We start from the raw sequence: 15,674 nt of genomic DNA, 5'->3' as shown, positions 1-15,674 counted from the left end.
CAGAGTTTAGCACAATGCCTTGCATACAAGAGGTGCTTAGAGATGCTTAACGTCTGTGTTTGAAAATGGACTAGAACAATGTATAGCACAAGATGGTGGTTATGTTGAATTTCTTAAATATTACATTTAACTAAAAGTAAGTTACATTAAAAATAAAGTGCTTTTTAGTAAATTATTAGAAACAACTTTTGATCCTTAAAATGTGGGACTACCTTGAGAAGACCTAACCTAAATCACCATTCTTTTCTTTCCAACTCAAAAGTCAAAGCTCTGATTTGACCTTTGTCATGATAAACTTAAGATATTCATAATCTACTTCTCATCAGTGTCTCCTTCTAAAAGCCTTCTGCTTTCAAGGTACAATCAAACAGAAAGTAATAATATAACTAAAATTTTCTGAACACTCAAAAACTTGTAAAAATTGGTTAACCTTTCACTGCTATATGGTATCCATGAATACATTTTACTAATTGTTTCTAAAAACTAAATATTCTTTTCAAGCAGAGTTAAACATCTTGTTCTGCTTGGTCCCAGTGAACCAGAACTAGGAGTCAAGGATAGAGGTTATATTCAGGTAAATTTAGGTACCAGGAAAACTTCCTCAGGTACCCTACTGCCAAACAAAAGCTAAATGAGTATTTTTCAGGGATATTGCAAAGTACTCCAGTTCAAGTAGGGCTGGCCTCTGAGGTCATTTCCAATACTACCAGAAATTCAAACATTCAGAATTGTATATGAGAATAAGAGTTTATCATATGAAAAGCTGAATCAAGTAACATAAAATAATTATATGGATAGATGCAGAAAAGGTTTTTGACAAAAAACTAAAAAACACTAGAAAACAGAGAAATAAATGGCATTTTTTCTTTAAATAAGTGGCCTCTAAAACCTAGAGCAAGCACTATCTATAATGGAGATAAATTGGAAACCTCAATAAGATCAAAGAGGAGGTAAGGATGCCCAACATCACCATTATTCAAAATTGTATCAGAAATGCTAACTATAACAATAAGATAAAATAAATTGAAGAAATAAGAATAAATGAGGAATCAAAACTATCACTCTTTGAAACCTAGAGAATCAACTAAAAATTAGATGAAATAATTAACAATTTTAGCAATAGGCCATAAATTGTAGGATATAAAATAAACCCAAATAAATCACCAGCATTTCCATGTATTAACAATAAAACCCCAAGGGAAAAGAGATTTCATTCAAAATAACAGCAAACAATATAAAAGACTGTGTCTCTGTTCCTATTTCTCCCTTCTCCAGCCCATTCTCCACAAAGATGCCAGATTGATATTCCTGACTTTGTAATTATTCTGCTCAAAAAGCTTCAAGATCTCCCTATCACATGAAAAAATGCATTTATAGCTCTGAAACCAACCTATCTTTCCAGAATGATGTGACACTACATCCATTTCTTTAATCTCTGCTCCAACCAAAATTAACTACTTGCTGTTCTCTGTACCTGATCTTCTATTCTGACTTCCATACTTTTATACAAGATGACCCCCATATCTGAATGCTCGTTTGAAATTCCTAGAAACTTCAAAGTTCAGCTCCAAGTGACTCAAACAATAGTTTTATTATCCTATAGTTCTCTTCCTTTTCATAGTCAAACTCCTAGAAAAAGTTTTCTGCTCTCATTGCCATTTTTAAAATTTGAATTAATTTACTTAGTCAATTTAGAACATTATTCCTTGGTTACAATAATTGCATTATTTCCCTCCCTCCCCTCCACCCATCCTTCCCTCAGCTGATGTGCAATTTCATTGGGTATTACCTGTGTCCTTGATCAGAACCCATTTCCAAGTTGTTGGTGTTTGCATTAGGATGTTCATTTAGAGTCTACATCCCCAGCTATATCCCATCAACCTATGTATTCAAGCAGTTGTTTTTCTTCTGTGTTTCGACTCTCACAGTTTTTCCTCTGAATGTGGATAGTATTCTTTCTCATGGATGTTGTTCAGGATCACTGCATTGCCACTGATGGAGAAGTTTATAACATTCGATTATACCACAGTGTATCAGTCTCTGTGTATAATGTTCTCCTGTTTCTGCTCCTCTCACTCTGCATCAATTCCTGGAGGTTGTTCCGGTTCCCATGGAATTCCTCCAATTCATTATTCCTTTGAGCACAATAGTATTCCATCACCAACATATACCAAAATTTGTTCAGCCATCCCCAATTGAATGGCATTCCCCCATTTTCCAATTTTTTGCCACCACAAAGAGTGCAGCTATGAATATTCTTGTAGTCCTGTAGTCTTTTTCCTTATTATCTCTTTGGGGTACAAACCCAGCAGTTCTATGGCTGGATCAAAGGGCAGACAGTCTTTTAGAGCCCCTTGGGCATAGAACCAAATTGTCCTCCAGAATGGTTGGATCAATTCACAACTCCAGCAGCAATGAATTAACGTCCCAACTTTGCCACATCCCCTCCAGCATTCATTACTATCCTTTGCTGTCATGTTTGCCAATCTGCTAGGTGTGAGGTGATACCTCAGATTTGTTTTGATTTGCATCTTTCAGATTATAAGAGATTTAGAACACATGTGCTTATTTATAGTTTTGATTTCTTTAACTGAAAAGTATTTATTCGTGTCCATTGACCATTTATCAATTGGAGAATGGCTTGATGTTTTATACAATTAGTTTAGTTCTTTATAAATTTGAGTAATTAGACCTTTGTCAGAGGTTTCTGTTATAAAGATTGTTTTCCAATTTGTTGCTTCCCTTCTAATTTTGGTTGAATTAGTTTTGTTTGTACAAAAAAAATTTTAATTTGATGTAATCAAAATTATTTATTTTACATTTTGTGATTTTTTTCTAGCTCTTCCTTGGTTTTAAAGTCTTTCCTTTCCCAAAGATCTGACATGTATACTATTCTGTGTTCACTTAAACTGCTTATACTTTCCTTCTTTATATTCAGGCCATTGACCCATTCTGAGTTATCTTGGTATAGGGTGTAAGATGTGGATCCAAACCTAATCACTCCCATACTGTCTTCCAATTTTCCCAGCAGTTTTTATCAAATAGTGGGTTTTGGTCACAAAAGCTGGGATCTATGGGTTTATCATAGACTGTCTTGCTGAGGTCATTTACCCTAGGTCTAGTCCACTGATCCTCCTTTCTGTCTCTTATCCAGTATCAAATTGTTTTGATAACCACTGCTTTATAGTATAGTTTGAGATCTGGGACTGCAAGGCCTCCTTCCTTTGCATTTTTTTTCATGATTTCCCAGAATATCCTTGATCTTTTGTTCTTCCAAATGAACTTTGTCATTTTTTTTCTAATTCAGTAAAAAAGGTTTTTGGTAATTCAATGGGTATGGCACTAAATAAGTAAATTAATTTGGGTAGGATTGACATTTTTCTTATGTTAGCTCATCCTACCCATGAGCAATCAATGTTTTTCCAATTGTTTAGATCTAGTTTTAATTGTGTGGAAAGTTTTATAGTTGTGTTCATATAGTTCCTGTGTTTGTCTCAGCAGATCAATTCCTAAGAATTTTATATTGTCTAGAGTGATTTAAATGGAATTTCTCTTCCTAATTCTTGCTGCTGAGATGTGTTGGAGATATATAGAAATGCTGATAACTTATGTGGGTTTATTTTTTATCCTGCAACTTTGCTGAAATTGTTGATTATTTCCACTAGCTTTTTAGCTGATTCTCTAGGATTCTTTAAATAGACCATCATATCATCCGCAAAGAGTGATAGCTTGGTATCTTCATTGCCAATTTTAATACCTTCAATTTCTTTTTCTTCTCTAATTGCTACTGCTAGTGTTTCTAGTACAATGTTAAATAATAGAGGTGATAATGGGCATCCTTGTTTCACTCCTGATCTTATTGGGAAGGCTTCTAGTTTATCCCCATTGCAGATGATGTTTGCTGATGGTTTTAGATAGATACTGTTTATTATTTTTAGGAAAGGCCCTTCTTTGCTATACTTTCTAGTGTTTTCAATATGAATGGGTGTTGTGTTTTGTCAAAGGCTTTTTCTGCATCTATTGAGATAATCATGTGATTTTTATTAGTTTCCTTGTTAATATGGTCAATTATGTGGATGGTTTTCCTAATATTGAGCCATCCTTGCATTCCTGGTATGAATTCTACCTGGTCATAGTGAATAACCCTCGTGATGATTTGCTGGAGTCTTTTTGCTAGTATCTTATTTAAGATTTTTGCATCTATATTCATTAAGGAGATTGGTCTATAGTTTTCTTCCTCTGTTTTTGACCTGCCTGGCTTTGGAATCATTACCATATTTGTGTCATAAAATGAATTTGATAGAACTCCTTCTTTGCTTATTCTGTCAAATAGTTTGTATAATGTTGGGATTAATTTTTCTTTGAATGTTTGATATAATTCATTTGTGAATCCATCTGGACCTGGGGATTTTTTTCTTAGGGAGTTCTTTGATGGCTTATTCAATTTCTTTTTCTGACATAGGGTTGTTTAGGTAATTTATTTCTTCCTCTTTTAGTCTAGGCAATTTATATTTTTGTAAGTATTCATCCATATCACCTAGATTGCCATATTTGTTGCCATATAATTGGGCACTGTAGTTTTTAATGATTGCCTTGATTTCCTCTTCATTAGAGGTGAGGTCTCCTTTTTCATCTTGGATACTGTCAATTTGTTTTTTTTTCTTTCCTTTTTTTAATTAGACTGACTAGTACTTTGCCTATTTTATTTGTTTTTTTTAAAATACCAGCTTCCAGTCTTATTCATTAAATCAATACTTCTTTGACTTTCAATTTTATTAATTTCTCCTTTGATTTTTAGGATGTCTTAGTGTTTGTCAGAGGGTTTTTAATTTGTTCATTTTCAATTTTTTTAAATTTCATGCCCAATTCATTGAACTCTCTAATTTGTTAATATATGAACTCAAGGATATAAATTTGCCCCTGAGTACTGCTTTGGCTGCATCCCATAGGTTTTGAAAGGATGTCTCATCATTGTCATTTTCTTCAACGAAATTATTAATTGTTCCTATGATTTGTTCTTTAACTGGTTTTGGAGAATTGTATTGTTTAATTTCCAATTAATTATTGATTTACCTTTCCATTACTAATTATTATTTTCATTACAGTGTGATCTGAGAACGTTGCATTTATTATTTCTGCTCTTTTGCATTTGTTTGCAATATTTTATGCCCTAAATACATGGTCAATTTTTGTGAATGTACCATGTGCTGCTGAAAAGAAGATGTATTCCTTTTTGTCCCTATTTATTTTTCTACACATATCTACTAACTCTAATTTTTCTAAGATTTCATTCACTTCTCTTACCTCTTTCTTATTTATTTTTTCTGTTTGATTTATCTAGTTCTGATAGAGGAAGGTTCAGGTCTCCCACTAGTATAGTTTTTTCTATCTATTTCATCCTTAAGCTCCACTAGTTTCTCCTTTAGACATTTGGATGCTATACCATTTGGTGCATACATGTTGAGTACTGATGGTGTATACTGACTTTTATCAGGATGTAATTACCTTCCCTATCTCTTTTAACTAGATTTATTTTTACATTGGCTATGCCAGATATCATGATTGCGACTCCTGCCTTCTTTTTATCATTTGATGCTCAATAGATTTGGCTCCATCCTCTTACTTTCACTCTATGCATATCTAACTTCCTCATGTGTGTTTTTTGTAGACAGCATATGGTAGGGTTTTGGATTCTAATCCACTCTGCTATTCACTTGCATTTTATAGGTGAGTTCATTCCATTCACATTCATAGTTATGATTACCAGATGTTTATTTCCCAGCATTTTGATTTCTACTCCTAGTCCTGCCTTTTCTTTTTTTCACTATTTCCTTCTACAACAATGTATTGTTTTTAATCAGTCCCCCTAGTTCCCACCCATATTTTACTTCCCTTTCTACCCCCTCCCTTCTTATTCTCCCCCTTATTTTCTTTGCAGTCTTTTTAAAACTACACCCCCACCCTCTTCCTCCCTTGTACTGCTTCCCTCCCCATCAGTCTGTTTGTTACCCTTCTACTTCCCTATAGGGCACAAATCTATTCTTTGCCCCAATGGGTTGGATTGTTCTTCCCTCTTTGGGGGAACTTCAATGCATGTAAGAGTTGAGCATTTCCTATTTCCATCCTCTTTACCCTTCCAATGTATTGATGTTTTTCTCCCCCACTCCCAGCACAGGCTTCTTTGTGACATATAAATTTACCCCTTTTAGTTTCTTTTCCCATTTCTTTTAGTATTAACCTCTTTTTTAGCTCTAGTTGTGTATATATATATATATATATATATATATATATATATATACACACACATATATGTATTTATTCATACATGTATCTTATATACATATTTATGTCTTGGCAGCTCATCCTATACAGTTTGTCACTGTTCCCTAAGTATAATTCTTCTAGCTGCCCAGGTGATAATAACAATTTTTAAGAGTTATCAATGATCTCTTTTCTTATAGGGATACATATAATTTTAACTTATTGGGTCTCTTAAAAAAAAGTTTGGGTTTTTTGGTAGTTTGTTTTTTCTTTTTCCCTCTTTTTAAATTACCTTTTGATGATTCTCTTGAGTTCTGTGCTTGGGCATCAAATTTTCTGTTCAGGTCTGGTCTTTTCTTTACAAATGCTTGGAATTCTTCTACTTTTTTGAATGACTATACTTTCCCTTGTAAGAATATAGTCAGTCTTGCTGGGTAGTTGATTCTTGGTTGTAGACCTAGTTCCCTTTCTTTCCAGAATATCATATTCCATGCCTTTCATTCCTTCAGTGTAGATGCTACCAGATCCTGTGTTATCCTCACTGTGGTTGCATGGTATCTGAATGACTTCTTGGCAGCTTGTAATATTTTTCCTTTGGTCTGATAGTTCTTGAATTCGGCTATGACATTCCTGGATGTTGTGAGTTGGGGATTAAGTACAGGAGGTGATCTGTGGATTCTTTCAATCTCCATTTTTCCCTCTTGTTCTAGAATATTGGGGAAGTTTTCTTGGATAATTGTCTGTAGTATGACATCCAGGCTTTTTCTTTAGTCATGGACTTCCGGTAGACCAATGATTCTTAAGTTGTCTCTCCTGGAACAATTTTCTAAATCTTCTGTTTCATTCTTTTGGTTTTGTTTTATAGTATCCTGCTGCCTTGTGAGGTCACTTAATTCTAGTTATTGTATTCTGGTTCTTATAGACTGGATTTTCTCCTTTTGGTCTGATTTTCTTTGGAGGTCATCTTTCATTCTCTTTACCCCATCTCTCATCTCCTTTGCCTCTTCTTTCATCTCCTTTGCCTCATTTTCAAGCTGGTTAATTTTTGACTTTCAAGACACTATTTTCGGTTTCCAGATGACTTATCCTACTTTTTAAGTTCTTTCCCCAATTGTCTTCAGCCTCTCTTAATTATGTTTTGAATTGCATTTTGAGTTCTTCCAAAGCCTGTATCCAGTTCACTGGGATTTGTTTTATTGCTTGACCTTCCTTGATCCTCTTCTGTTACATTTGCTCTTTGTTCATTGTCTGTATAGAAGCTATTGATTGTAATTTCTTTTTTCTTTTTCTGTTGTTTGCTTAATTTGTCCCTTCTTTGCACCCTGTAGTTGTCTGTGCTCTTGCTCCTCTCATTTTTTTTTTGGTTTTGGGGTTTTCTGTCAGTCTCCCCTCTTGGAACTTTGTCAGGAGATCTCTCAGTGCAGTCTGTGGGGGAGGAGTGTTGGAGCTTGAGCTTCCCTGTCCTCCAGAGACTTTGATTGGATTAAAGTCCAGTAGTCTGTGAGGGAGAGGTGTTGGAGTTTGAGCCTGACCTCTGGAGATTTTTGATGGGATTAAATTCAGCTGGGTTGGGCTGGATGTGCCCTGAGGTTAAAACCTCCTAGAAGGCTGGAGCAATATGGAGGGTCTCTGCCGCTGCAACCAGGCTGCCCCTTCTGTGCTCCCTCTCCAGCTTCTTCCCCACTGTCTGTGTTTGATGCTCTGAGCCTGGCATAGCCCTGCCCACAAAGTACTCCCTCCAGGCCAGCACCTTTGCCCACCCAGAGGTTTCCGCTGCTGCTGGAGGCTTAGCGCTCTAGGTGGGAGAGGGGTCCTGGGACCTTCCTTCCTTCTTCCTTCCCCTTAAACCCGAGTGTTCTTGAATTCTGGCTTTTGGGGGGCGTACATTTTGAATTGAATCCAGCAGGAGGGTTCCATGGCTCTGTCTTGTTGTTAGGTTTGATTTTCAGTCCCCTGGGAGCATTTAGTTTGTAATTGATAAGGAAGGGTTTTCAGAGGTCTGAACTTTTGCTGCCTCTATGCTGCCATCTTGACTCCGTCTCCTCATTGCCTTTTAATCCAGAATCTCTCACTCACTTCTCAAACCCTCAGGATCTGGCTTCTGACCTCAGATAACTAATACTGTTCTTTCTAAATTGCTAAATCTAATGTTTTTTTTATCTCTTTCATCTTTTTCAATTTGTCTAAGGCATCTGACATTGTTTGACCATCTTCTCCTCCTGAATCGGTATACTCCAAAGTTGTCCTGGACTGTCTTCTCTGGAAATATTATTATATATATTAACTCTGGAAAACTTCAATTTCCACAAATTTAATTATCATGTTGATGCAGTGTCTCCCAAAACTATATTCTAAGTCTTTATTTCTGAGCTTTAGCCCCACATGCCTGTATATTTTAGAATGAATTTCTAAAAGCATCTCAAATTCAACATTTCCCAAACAAAACTTATCCTTCTCCATTCTTCTTCTGAACTTCCCTATTTTTGTCCAGGGTACCATCATCTTTCCAGTCATCCTTGGTTCACAATCTCAGTCATCCTCAACTCACTTTTCATCACTGCTTATTTGTAATCATTTGTCAAGTTTAAGTCGTTTACCATAATAATTCAGGCCCTCATCATTTCTTATCTAAACCAGAGTCTTCAATAAATTAATTGAACTCCCCTCCTCAAGTCTCTCTTCTTACAATTCATCCTCCTCACTTCTACCAAAGTAATTTTCCTAAAGCACAAGTCAATTCACTTGTTCAATGAATAATAAATTATCTCTAACATGAATTATTAGCTCTAGAATCAAATACAAACTCTTCTATTCATTTAATATCCTTTGTAATCTCACTCCAAAGATTTCTTTGGTCCAGTGAAGCTGGCTTTCTTGCTACTCCACACACAAAAATATTCATCCTCCTAGTGCCTTTGCACAGATTGTCCATGACCCTTCAAATAATTTCCTCATTCCTGCCTGCTAGAATTCCAAGTTTCTTTCAAAGGTCAGCTCAAATGCCACCTCCTAACTCAAATGCCTTACTTAACCCGTCTCCCCACCAAATTAATGAATTCCTCCACAGAAAATTATTTTGTGTGTATAGATATAGATATGTATGCATCTCCTCCATTAGAATGAAAGCTCCTTAAAGGCAGGATGTTTCATTTGTACCTTTTGAGTACCCAGAACATTACAGAAACTTAATAAATGCTTGACAAAAGAGGCCTTTGCTGATCTTTGCCTAGATATTAATGTCCATCACAAAAATTGCTTGTTTTTAATCCTGTATATATTTATTTATGGATATGTCACTCTCTACCAGAACATAAGTGCCTGGGGGGCAGATATTGTTTTCTTTTTGTCTTCCAATCCATAGTACCTTGCACACTGGCACACAATAACACTAAATAGGTGTTTAATGAATTGAAATCATACTGATAATCCTATAAAGGAAGCCAGGGACATCACAACACAATTTTTTTAAAAATAGGCTATCCATTATAATAATCAATCTTGATACCAGAAATGAATTAAGAAAATGCATCTTTCTCCCTATATTTTAGAGGTAAGAAATGGGTTTAGTTTTTCTTTTTTAATTTTTTTTAAACTCTTACCTTCCATCTTAGAATCAATACTATGTATTGGTTCCAAGGCAGAAAGGCTAAGCAATGGGGATTAAGTGACTTGACCAGGGTCACCCACCTAGGAAGTGTCTGAGGTCAAATTTGAACCCAGGACCTCCCATCTCTACACCTGGTTCTCAATCCACTAAGCCACACACCTGCCCTCAGGTTATAGGTTTAGAATATCACATATATTGTCACACAGTTGATGTGTTGGTTTTGTTGTCTTTTTTTTTTGTCAGTGTTGCAAGGAACATTTGGATGGGCAGGAAAAGAACAAGAACTTCATTTGGAAAAGATGTTAAAATTTTTTCAATAAAAAGGGTATAAGAGAGGTCGTGTGAACTGGACAGATTCACCCAAGTATCTACCTAGGAACAAGACAGACATTAGACCTTTAATCTCCTGATCTCTAGTATAAAGGCCTTCAGTTTGCTTTGAGGCTGAGGGTAGGGAGGGGAAAAAATAGAATGGGATATTCATTGACCACTGGTATTAAAAAGGTTCTAGGCTACAAGTTAGCTACAGGAAAAACTTCTCTGACTTCAAACATATTAGGATCCTGGATCAAACTAAATTGGCAGCTAAAAATATGGCATGTATTATTTGCAGAGGTGAACAAGAAAGGATAGGAAGAAAGCAAGACTAGTGTGGAGGAAAAGGGATGTGTGAAAAAGGGAGATGGAAGGAAGCTCCTGGCTTCTTTGGAAGAGTTATTGCTTATAATTCTGTCAGGTTCTACCAACCTGGAAAGTCTCTGAGTGTCAGTTTATTGTGCCTGAAGATCTGACTTAGCTATAAATTTTAAGAGTCTTATCACTAAGCTAATCATAGGATAAATAAATATTACAGCCAAAGCAATTCTAAAAGTTCATCTAGAATCTATCTAGAGAAGTAGGAATTTGTAGTAGAGGGAATCCTTACATCAACAAAATCGGGGATCTCCCAAGTAATTAAGATGATCTGAGTTCCAAACCCACCTGACAGTAGACAGGGCTAATGAGAGTCATTTAGTGTCCCTTAAGTGTCAGTTTCCAGCTGATCATTGCATTGTATCTTTTGGGCTTCATAAATAGTAACTTTTACTGTGTATTTTCAAAAATATCATATCACTACATATACAATCAGAATCTGCCCTAATTCCTCTTTAATTCATCAAAACTTTAAAAAATTTTACTTTTTATCTTCTTTATCTTAAGAAAAAATATAATTTGCTCAGCAGCTAGGTGGTACAGTGGATAGAGCACCAGGCTTGGAATTAGAAGGATCTGGGCTCAAATCTAGCCTCATTTCCTAGCTGTGTGATCCTGGGCAAATCATTAACCCCATTCGTCCTTCTATCTTAGAACTGATATTAAAGCACAAAGTAGGGGCTTTAAAAAGAGAGAAACTATTTTGGTTAGAATAAAGGACAGGACGGGACAGTTAGGTGGGACAGTGGATAGAGTACCGAGCCTGGAGTCAGAAAGACCCAAATTCAAATCTGCCCTCAAACACTATGTGACCCTGTTTGCCTCAGTTACCTCATCTGTAAAATGAATTGGAGCGGGAAATGGTAGACCATTCTAGTATCTTTGACAAGAAAACCCTAACTATAGTCACGACGAAACGACAACAAAGGGCAAGAGAGGTTAATATAGGTAAGTGTCCTACTGTATAACTAAAAAGAGGCAAAAAAAAAAATCCTAACAAGGCTCTTTCATTTCTTCAACAGAACCCCAGGAAACAAAAGCACTGGAACAAGGAAGAACGTACCACTTGGATCTTAGGGCAGCTCTCCCGACTTGGGACGCTTAGCGGTGCCGTGGGCTGGGCAGAGGGGTTGGACGAGGAGGGAGACGGAAGAAGCTGGCTGGTGACAGTGAGGACAGTATCTGCACCGGGCACTTCCCGCCCAAGCTTTTCCCGGTCAGCTACAGCCTTGTAACTGTTCCACATTGTGGGAAAGGGAAAAGAGAACCAATTCTCCCAAACAAAACCTTCATGAGAAGGGAGGCCAAACCGAGCACGCTTTTGTTAAGGAAAATATGGAGGAGAAACGCTCCCAGCCCCTCGCCTCACTCAACGCCTCCAGACGGCTCTGAGCGCACAGTAGAGAAAAAGCAAGCGACTCGTCATCTCCTCTGCAGTACACTGCAGCCAGTCCACTTACTCCGCCTCTGCCTCTGCCCTCTGGCCTCTGCCTCGGCCTCAGTCCAACTCCGTTTAGCTCGGGTTCCCAATTCTCTTCCAGCTCCAGTCACGACTTTCACAACCTTCAACCGCAAAGGGTTGCCTCAGCCACGCCTAGCATCCGCCCCTTTCAGCCTCTCCAGCAGCTCCCTTAAAAGGGTCCGCCACCTAGAGATCACGTGACTCGGAGGAGGGTTTGAGTGTCATTTCAAAGAGCCCAGAATCAGAGAGATCTTTTTGGGGGAAGAGAACGGACCTCGGGAGGCGTAGAGAAGCGTGGCCTAGAAGAGCCGGAAGTCCAGCTGTGATGCCCTCTGGCATAGGCTGGTTTAGCTTCAAGATCTTTTTTTCCGAACTGAGCAAGGAAATGGAAAGAGCTGTGGCAGCTGAGTATGATGGGGGTGGGGACGGTAGCCTAGAGGAACCCCAGATGCTTTGGATGGTTGTAGGAAGACGGTAAGCTTCCGGTCAATTCCTAGACCAAGCTTCCTCCTTTTTCAGGTTTCCCTTTTCCTCCACTCCATTACGGCTTTCCTCCTTTCCTTTATTTCTTATCTTTCTTAGAATAATACGTGTTAAGCTTAAAGCAATTCTTTAAAATTGTCAAATGTCATAGGACTGCTGTGATAAAGCATTTCCTATAGAGTAAAACATTAACAGTGAGCTATTAATCTAATCCATACATATATTCCGTACATCAGGATTCATGTTGAGCATTTAATTAAAATCTTACTTTTTGACAAGCTCTGCAAAAGATTGGGGACCCAGAGGCAAAAATAGAACCTGCCCTTATTTAAACTCTTCCCTTTCCTGCTGTGCTTTCAAAACACCACTTTTTCTTCTCCCCTCCCCCCTCTTTTTTGGATTGCACTATTGCTACCTCCCTACTTTCTTCCATATAACCCCAACCTCACCAAAGAAAAAATATTGTACTCATAGTCAGAGAAGGCAAATCTACACATTTTCCAGATCCAAAATTAGATAATCTCATTTCTGTGTGGTTATGGCTAAAAAGATATGTATATATGTAGTCTATGCTTTTCCCATTCAATTATGGCCAGACCCGGCATATTTTTGGTTAAATTTGCCTAGATCTGATGAAAGTAGATTTTCAAATATTTAGATACCAAAACAGTATATATAAAACATAGATTAATATTTACATATAACTAGCATGTTATCTGCATATATAGATATTAATTTATCTACGGTTCCCTTTAAATATTACTTTCTTTGTTTATTCCCTTCTTTATTTTAATCAAATCTGTTTTGCCTGAGATTGTTATTGCTACCTTTTTTTAGTTCATCCCAAAAATAATAGATTTTGCTCTTTCCCATTATTTAACTGTGGATATTTGTTTCAGGTGTGTTTATTGTAATCCACATATTGAATTCTGATTTCTAATCCTTTTTTGCTACCTATTCCTGTTTTATAGGTCAGTTCATCTTCATTGTGCTCTTAATTACAATTATTAGTTGTATGTTTTCCCTCCATCTAATCTCTTTAACCATGGCTACCTTCTTTACAAAAGAAGTGTTAAGAAAGGAGAGTACTTTACATTGGTAATCTATACATGATTACCAGGTATAGTAGTGATGTTGATACATCAGGGTTTGGCATAAGAAATTAAATGAGAAATTTGTGGACCAGCAGATGACAAAGAAAAAAGTTTAGAAACTCATAAATGCATAAAATATATGTATAATGTTGTATAAACAATTTCTTTTTTAAGTTAAAATAAATAAAAAGTTAAAGTTTGTGAAAAGAATAAGAAAGCACACAATGGCTGAAAATGTAGATATCTTAAAATTGAACTACATATTGCTTATAGCCAAATACTTAACCCAAATATTCCAAAAGGATACTGTAAACAACCCATAAAAGGAAAAGTCAGACTTCTCTGATAGGAAGAGAGGTCCAGAAATGTTTACAAAGATTTTTCAGTTTGAAGAGGTGCCCAGTCCCTAACCCCCTTGATGTGGAAGGGATCACTGTATTTGATCCAGTCTGCTTCCATTCTGCTATGACTCCTTTTTTCCTCTAACCCAGTCCCCAATCATATGTCCTTAGTTTTTCTTTCCTTTTACCTCCCTTACATGTTTTGCTCTCTAAAGACTGGGTTTGTTTTGCTTATGATTAATCCCTCCATAAATTTACCTTTTTTCTTAATTCCCATTTCCCTGCCCTTGCTTGAGCTCAATGTACTACTCCATCAAATTCGTTGTCAGGTAAGTGCTGTGTATTCAAAGAAAGTCTAAAGATAGTCCCTACTCTAACAGAGATCCCTAGACTAAATAAGGGAAACAACCTGCAAACAACTATGTACAAGATATGTAGAGATAAATATAATTAATTTAAATTTAAGGTAGATCAGGAAAGGCTTCCTATAAAGGTGAAATTTAGTTAGAACTTGAAGGAAGCTAGGAGCAGGGAGAAGATTACAGGCATGGAGAATAGCTAGTGAGAATGCCCAGAGTCAAAAGATGGAGTGTTTTGTTTTTGTTTTTTTTTATGAGGAACAGCAGAGAGGTTATGATTTGTAAGAGAGATTTGTAAGAAGCCTGGAAAAGTAGAGGGCGGTAGAGTATGAAGGACTTTGATTATCAAAGGATTTTATATTTCATTTTGGAGGTGACAAGGAACCACTATATTGTATTGATTAGGAGAAAAATGTTCAGACCTGGCTTTAGGAAGATCATTTTGACAGCTGAGTAGAGGATGTATTAGAAGGGTAGTAGCAGTATCAAGAAAAGATAAAGGGTCATATGCAAGAGATGTTACCAAGGTGAAATCGACAGACCTTGACTACAGATAGAATTTGGGTAATGAGAGACAATGAGGAATCAAGATTATATTAGGAGCCTGGATATCTCTTTCTCCCTCTCTCGCTCTCGCTCTCTCGCTCTCGCTTGCTCTGTCTCTCAATAAAGCCTTATATTTTAAAGGATTGATTTCCACCGTTATATTCTTGTTAATGAGTGGTAAAGGAGGGTGAACTTTGAAATTTCCAAGGTCCCCTCGATTTTCACCCCACACAAGATCTAGTAGTTCAGAGTATTGAGGGAGTAAAAGAAAAATATGACACAAGTTAATGTTCTCTGCTTAATTAAATCTTGTTTCCTCCTAATTTTGTGATTCCTGAAAGATAAAATTTTATGCAACCTCCTCACAGAAAGTTCACTTACAAACTTTTTCATGGACTTCTTAGAGACCAGGGAAGTGTTTCATAGTTACAAAGTTGGATTACAACCATCATACATGCTCAGTAATTGTATGTTGAATAAATTTTTATTTAATTTAATTATACTATTAAGAGTATTAGTTGTTTCCAGTGTCTTCAGTATGAGAAGGTAGGCAATATACAAAATTGTTCATCAAGAATTGGCCTGGGGGGTAGCTAGGTGGCTCAGTAGATTGAGAGCCAGACCTGGAGAGGGAGGTCTTAGGTTCAAATCTGGCCTCAGATACTTCCTAGCTGGGTGACTGAGCAAGTCACAACCCCCATTGCCTAGCCCTTACCACTCTTCTACTTTAGAAATAATACACAGTATTGATTCCAAGACAGAAGGTAAGGGTTTGTTTTTTTTTAATTGCCTGCCATAAGGAATTCAGTCCAGAAGAGCATTCATTCA

General features: G+C 36.8%; 2 protein-coding genes across 2 annotated transcripts in view; one reads left to right on the top strand and one right to left on the bottom strand.

Moving 5' to 3' along the window:
• The window catches only part of B3GNTL1 (UDP-GlcNAc:betaGal beta-1,3-N-acetylglucosaminyltransferase like 1), a 174,043-nt gene extending 162,236 nt beyond the window's left edge, over positions 1-11,807 (bottom strand). The window contains exon 1 of the mRNA XM_007483420.3: positions 11,625-11,807. Within this exon, the coding sequence (XP_007483482.1) occupies positions 11,625-11,807 (183 nt within the window). The remainder of the gene's footprint in view (positions 1-11,624) is intronic.
• Positions 11,808-12,348: 541 nt separating this feature from the next.
• Positions 12,349-15,674, top strand: part of METRNL (meteorin like, glial cell differentiation regulator) — a 99,231-nt gene continuing 95,905 nt past the window's right edge. Inside the window, exon 1 of the mRNA XM_007483421.3 lies at positions 12,349-12,497. Within this exon, the coding sequence (XP_007483483.1) occupies positions 12,349-12,497 (149 nt within the window). The remainder of the gene's footprint in view (positions 12,498-15,674) is intronic.

Source organism: Monodelphis domestica, chromosome 2 (genome assembly GCF_027887165.1).
Source record: "Monodelphis domestica isolate mMonDom1 chromosome 2, mMonDom1.pri, whole genome shotgun sequence".
Lineage (NCBI taxonomy): Eukaryota > Metazoa > Chordata > Mammalia > Didelphimorphia > Didelphidae > Monodelphis > Monodelphis domestica.
Note: the sequence above shows the minus strand (reverse complement) of the source record. Positions and strands in the feature narration are given on the sequence as shown.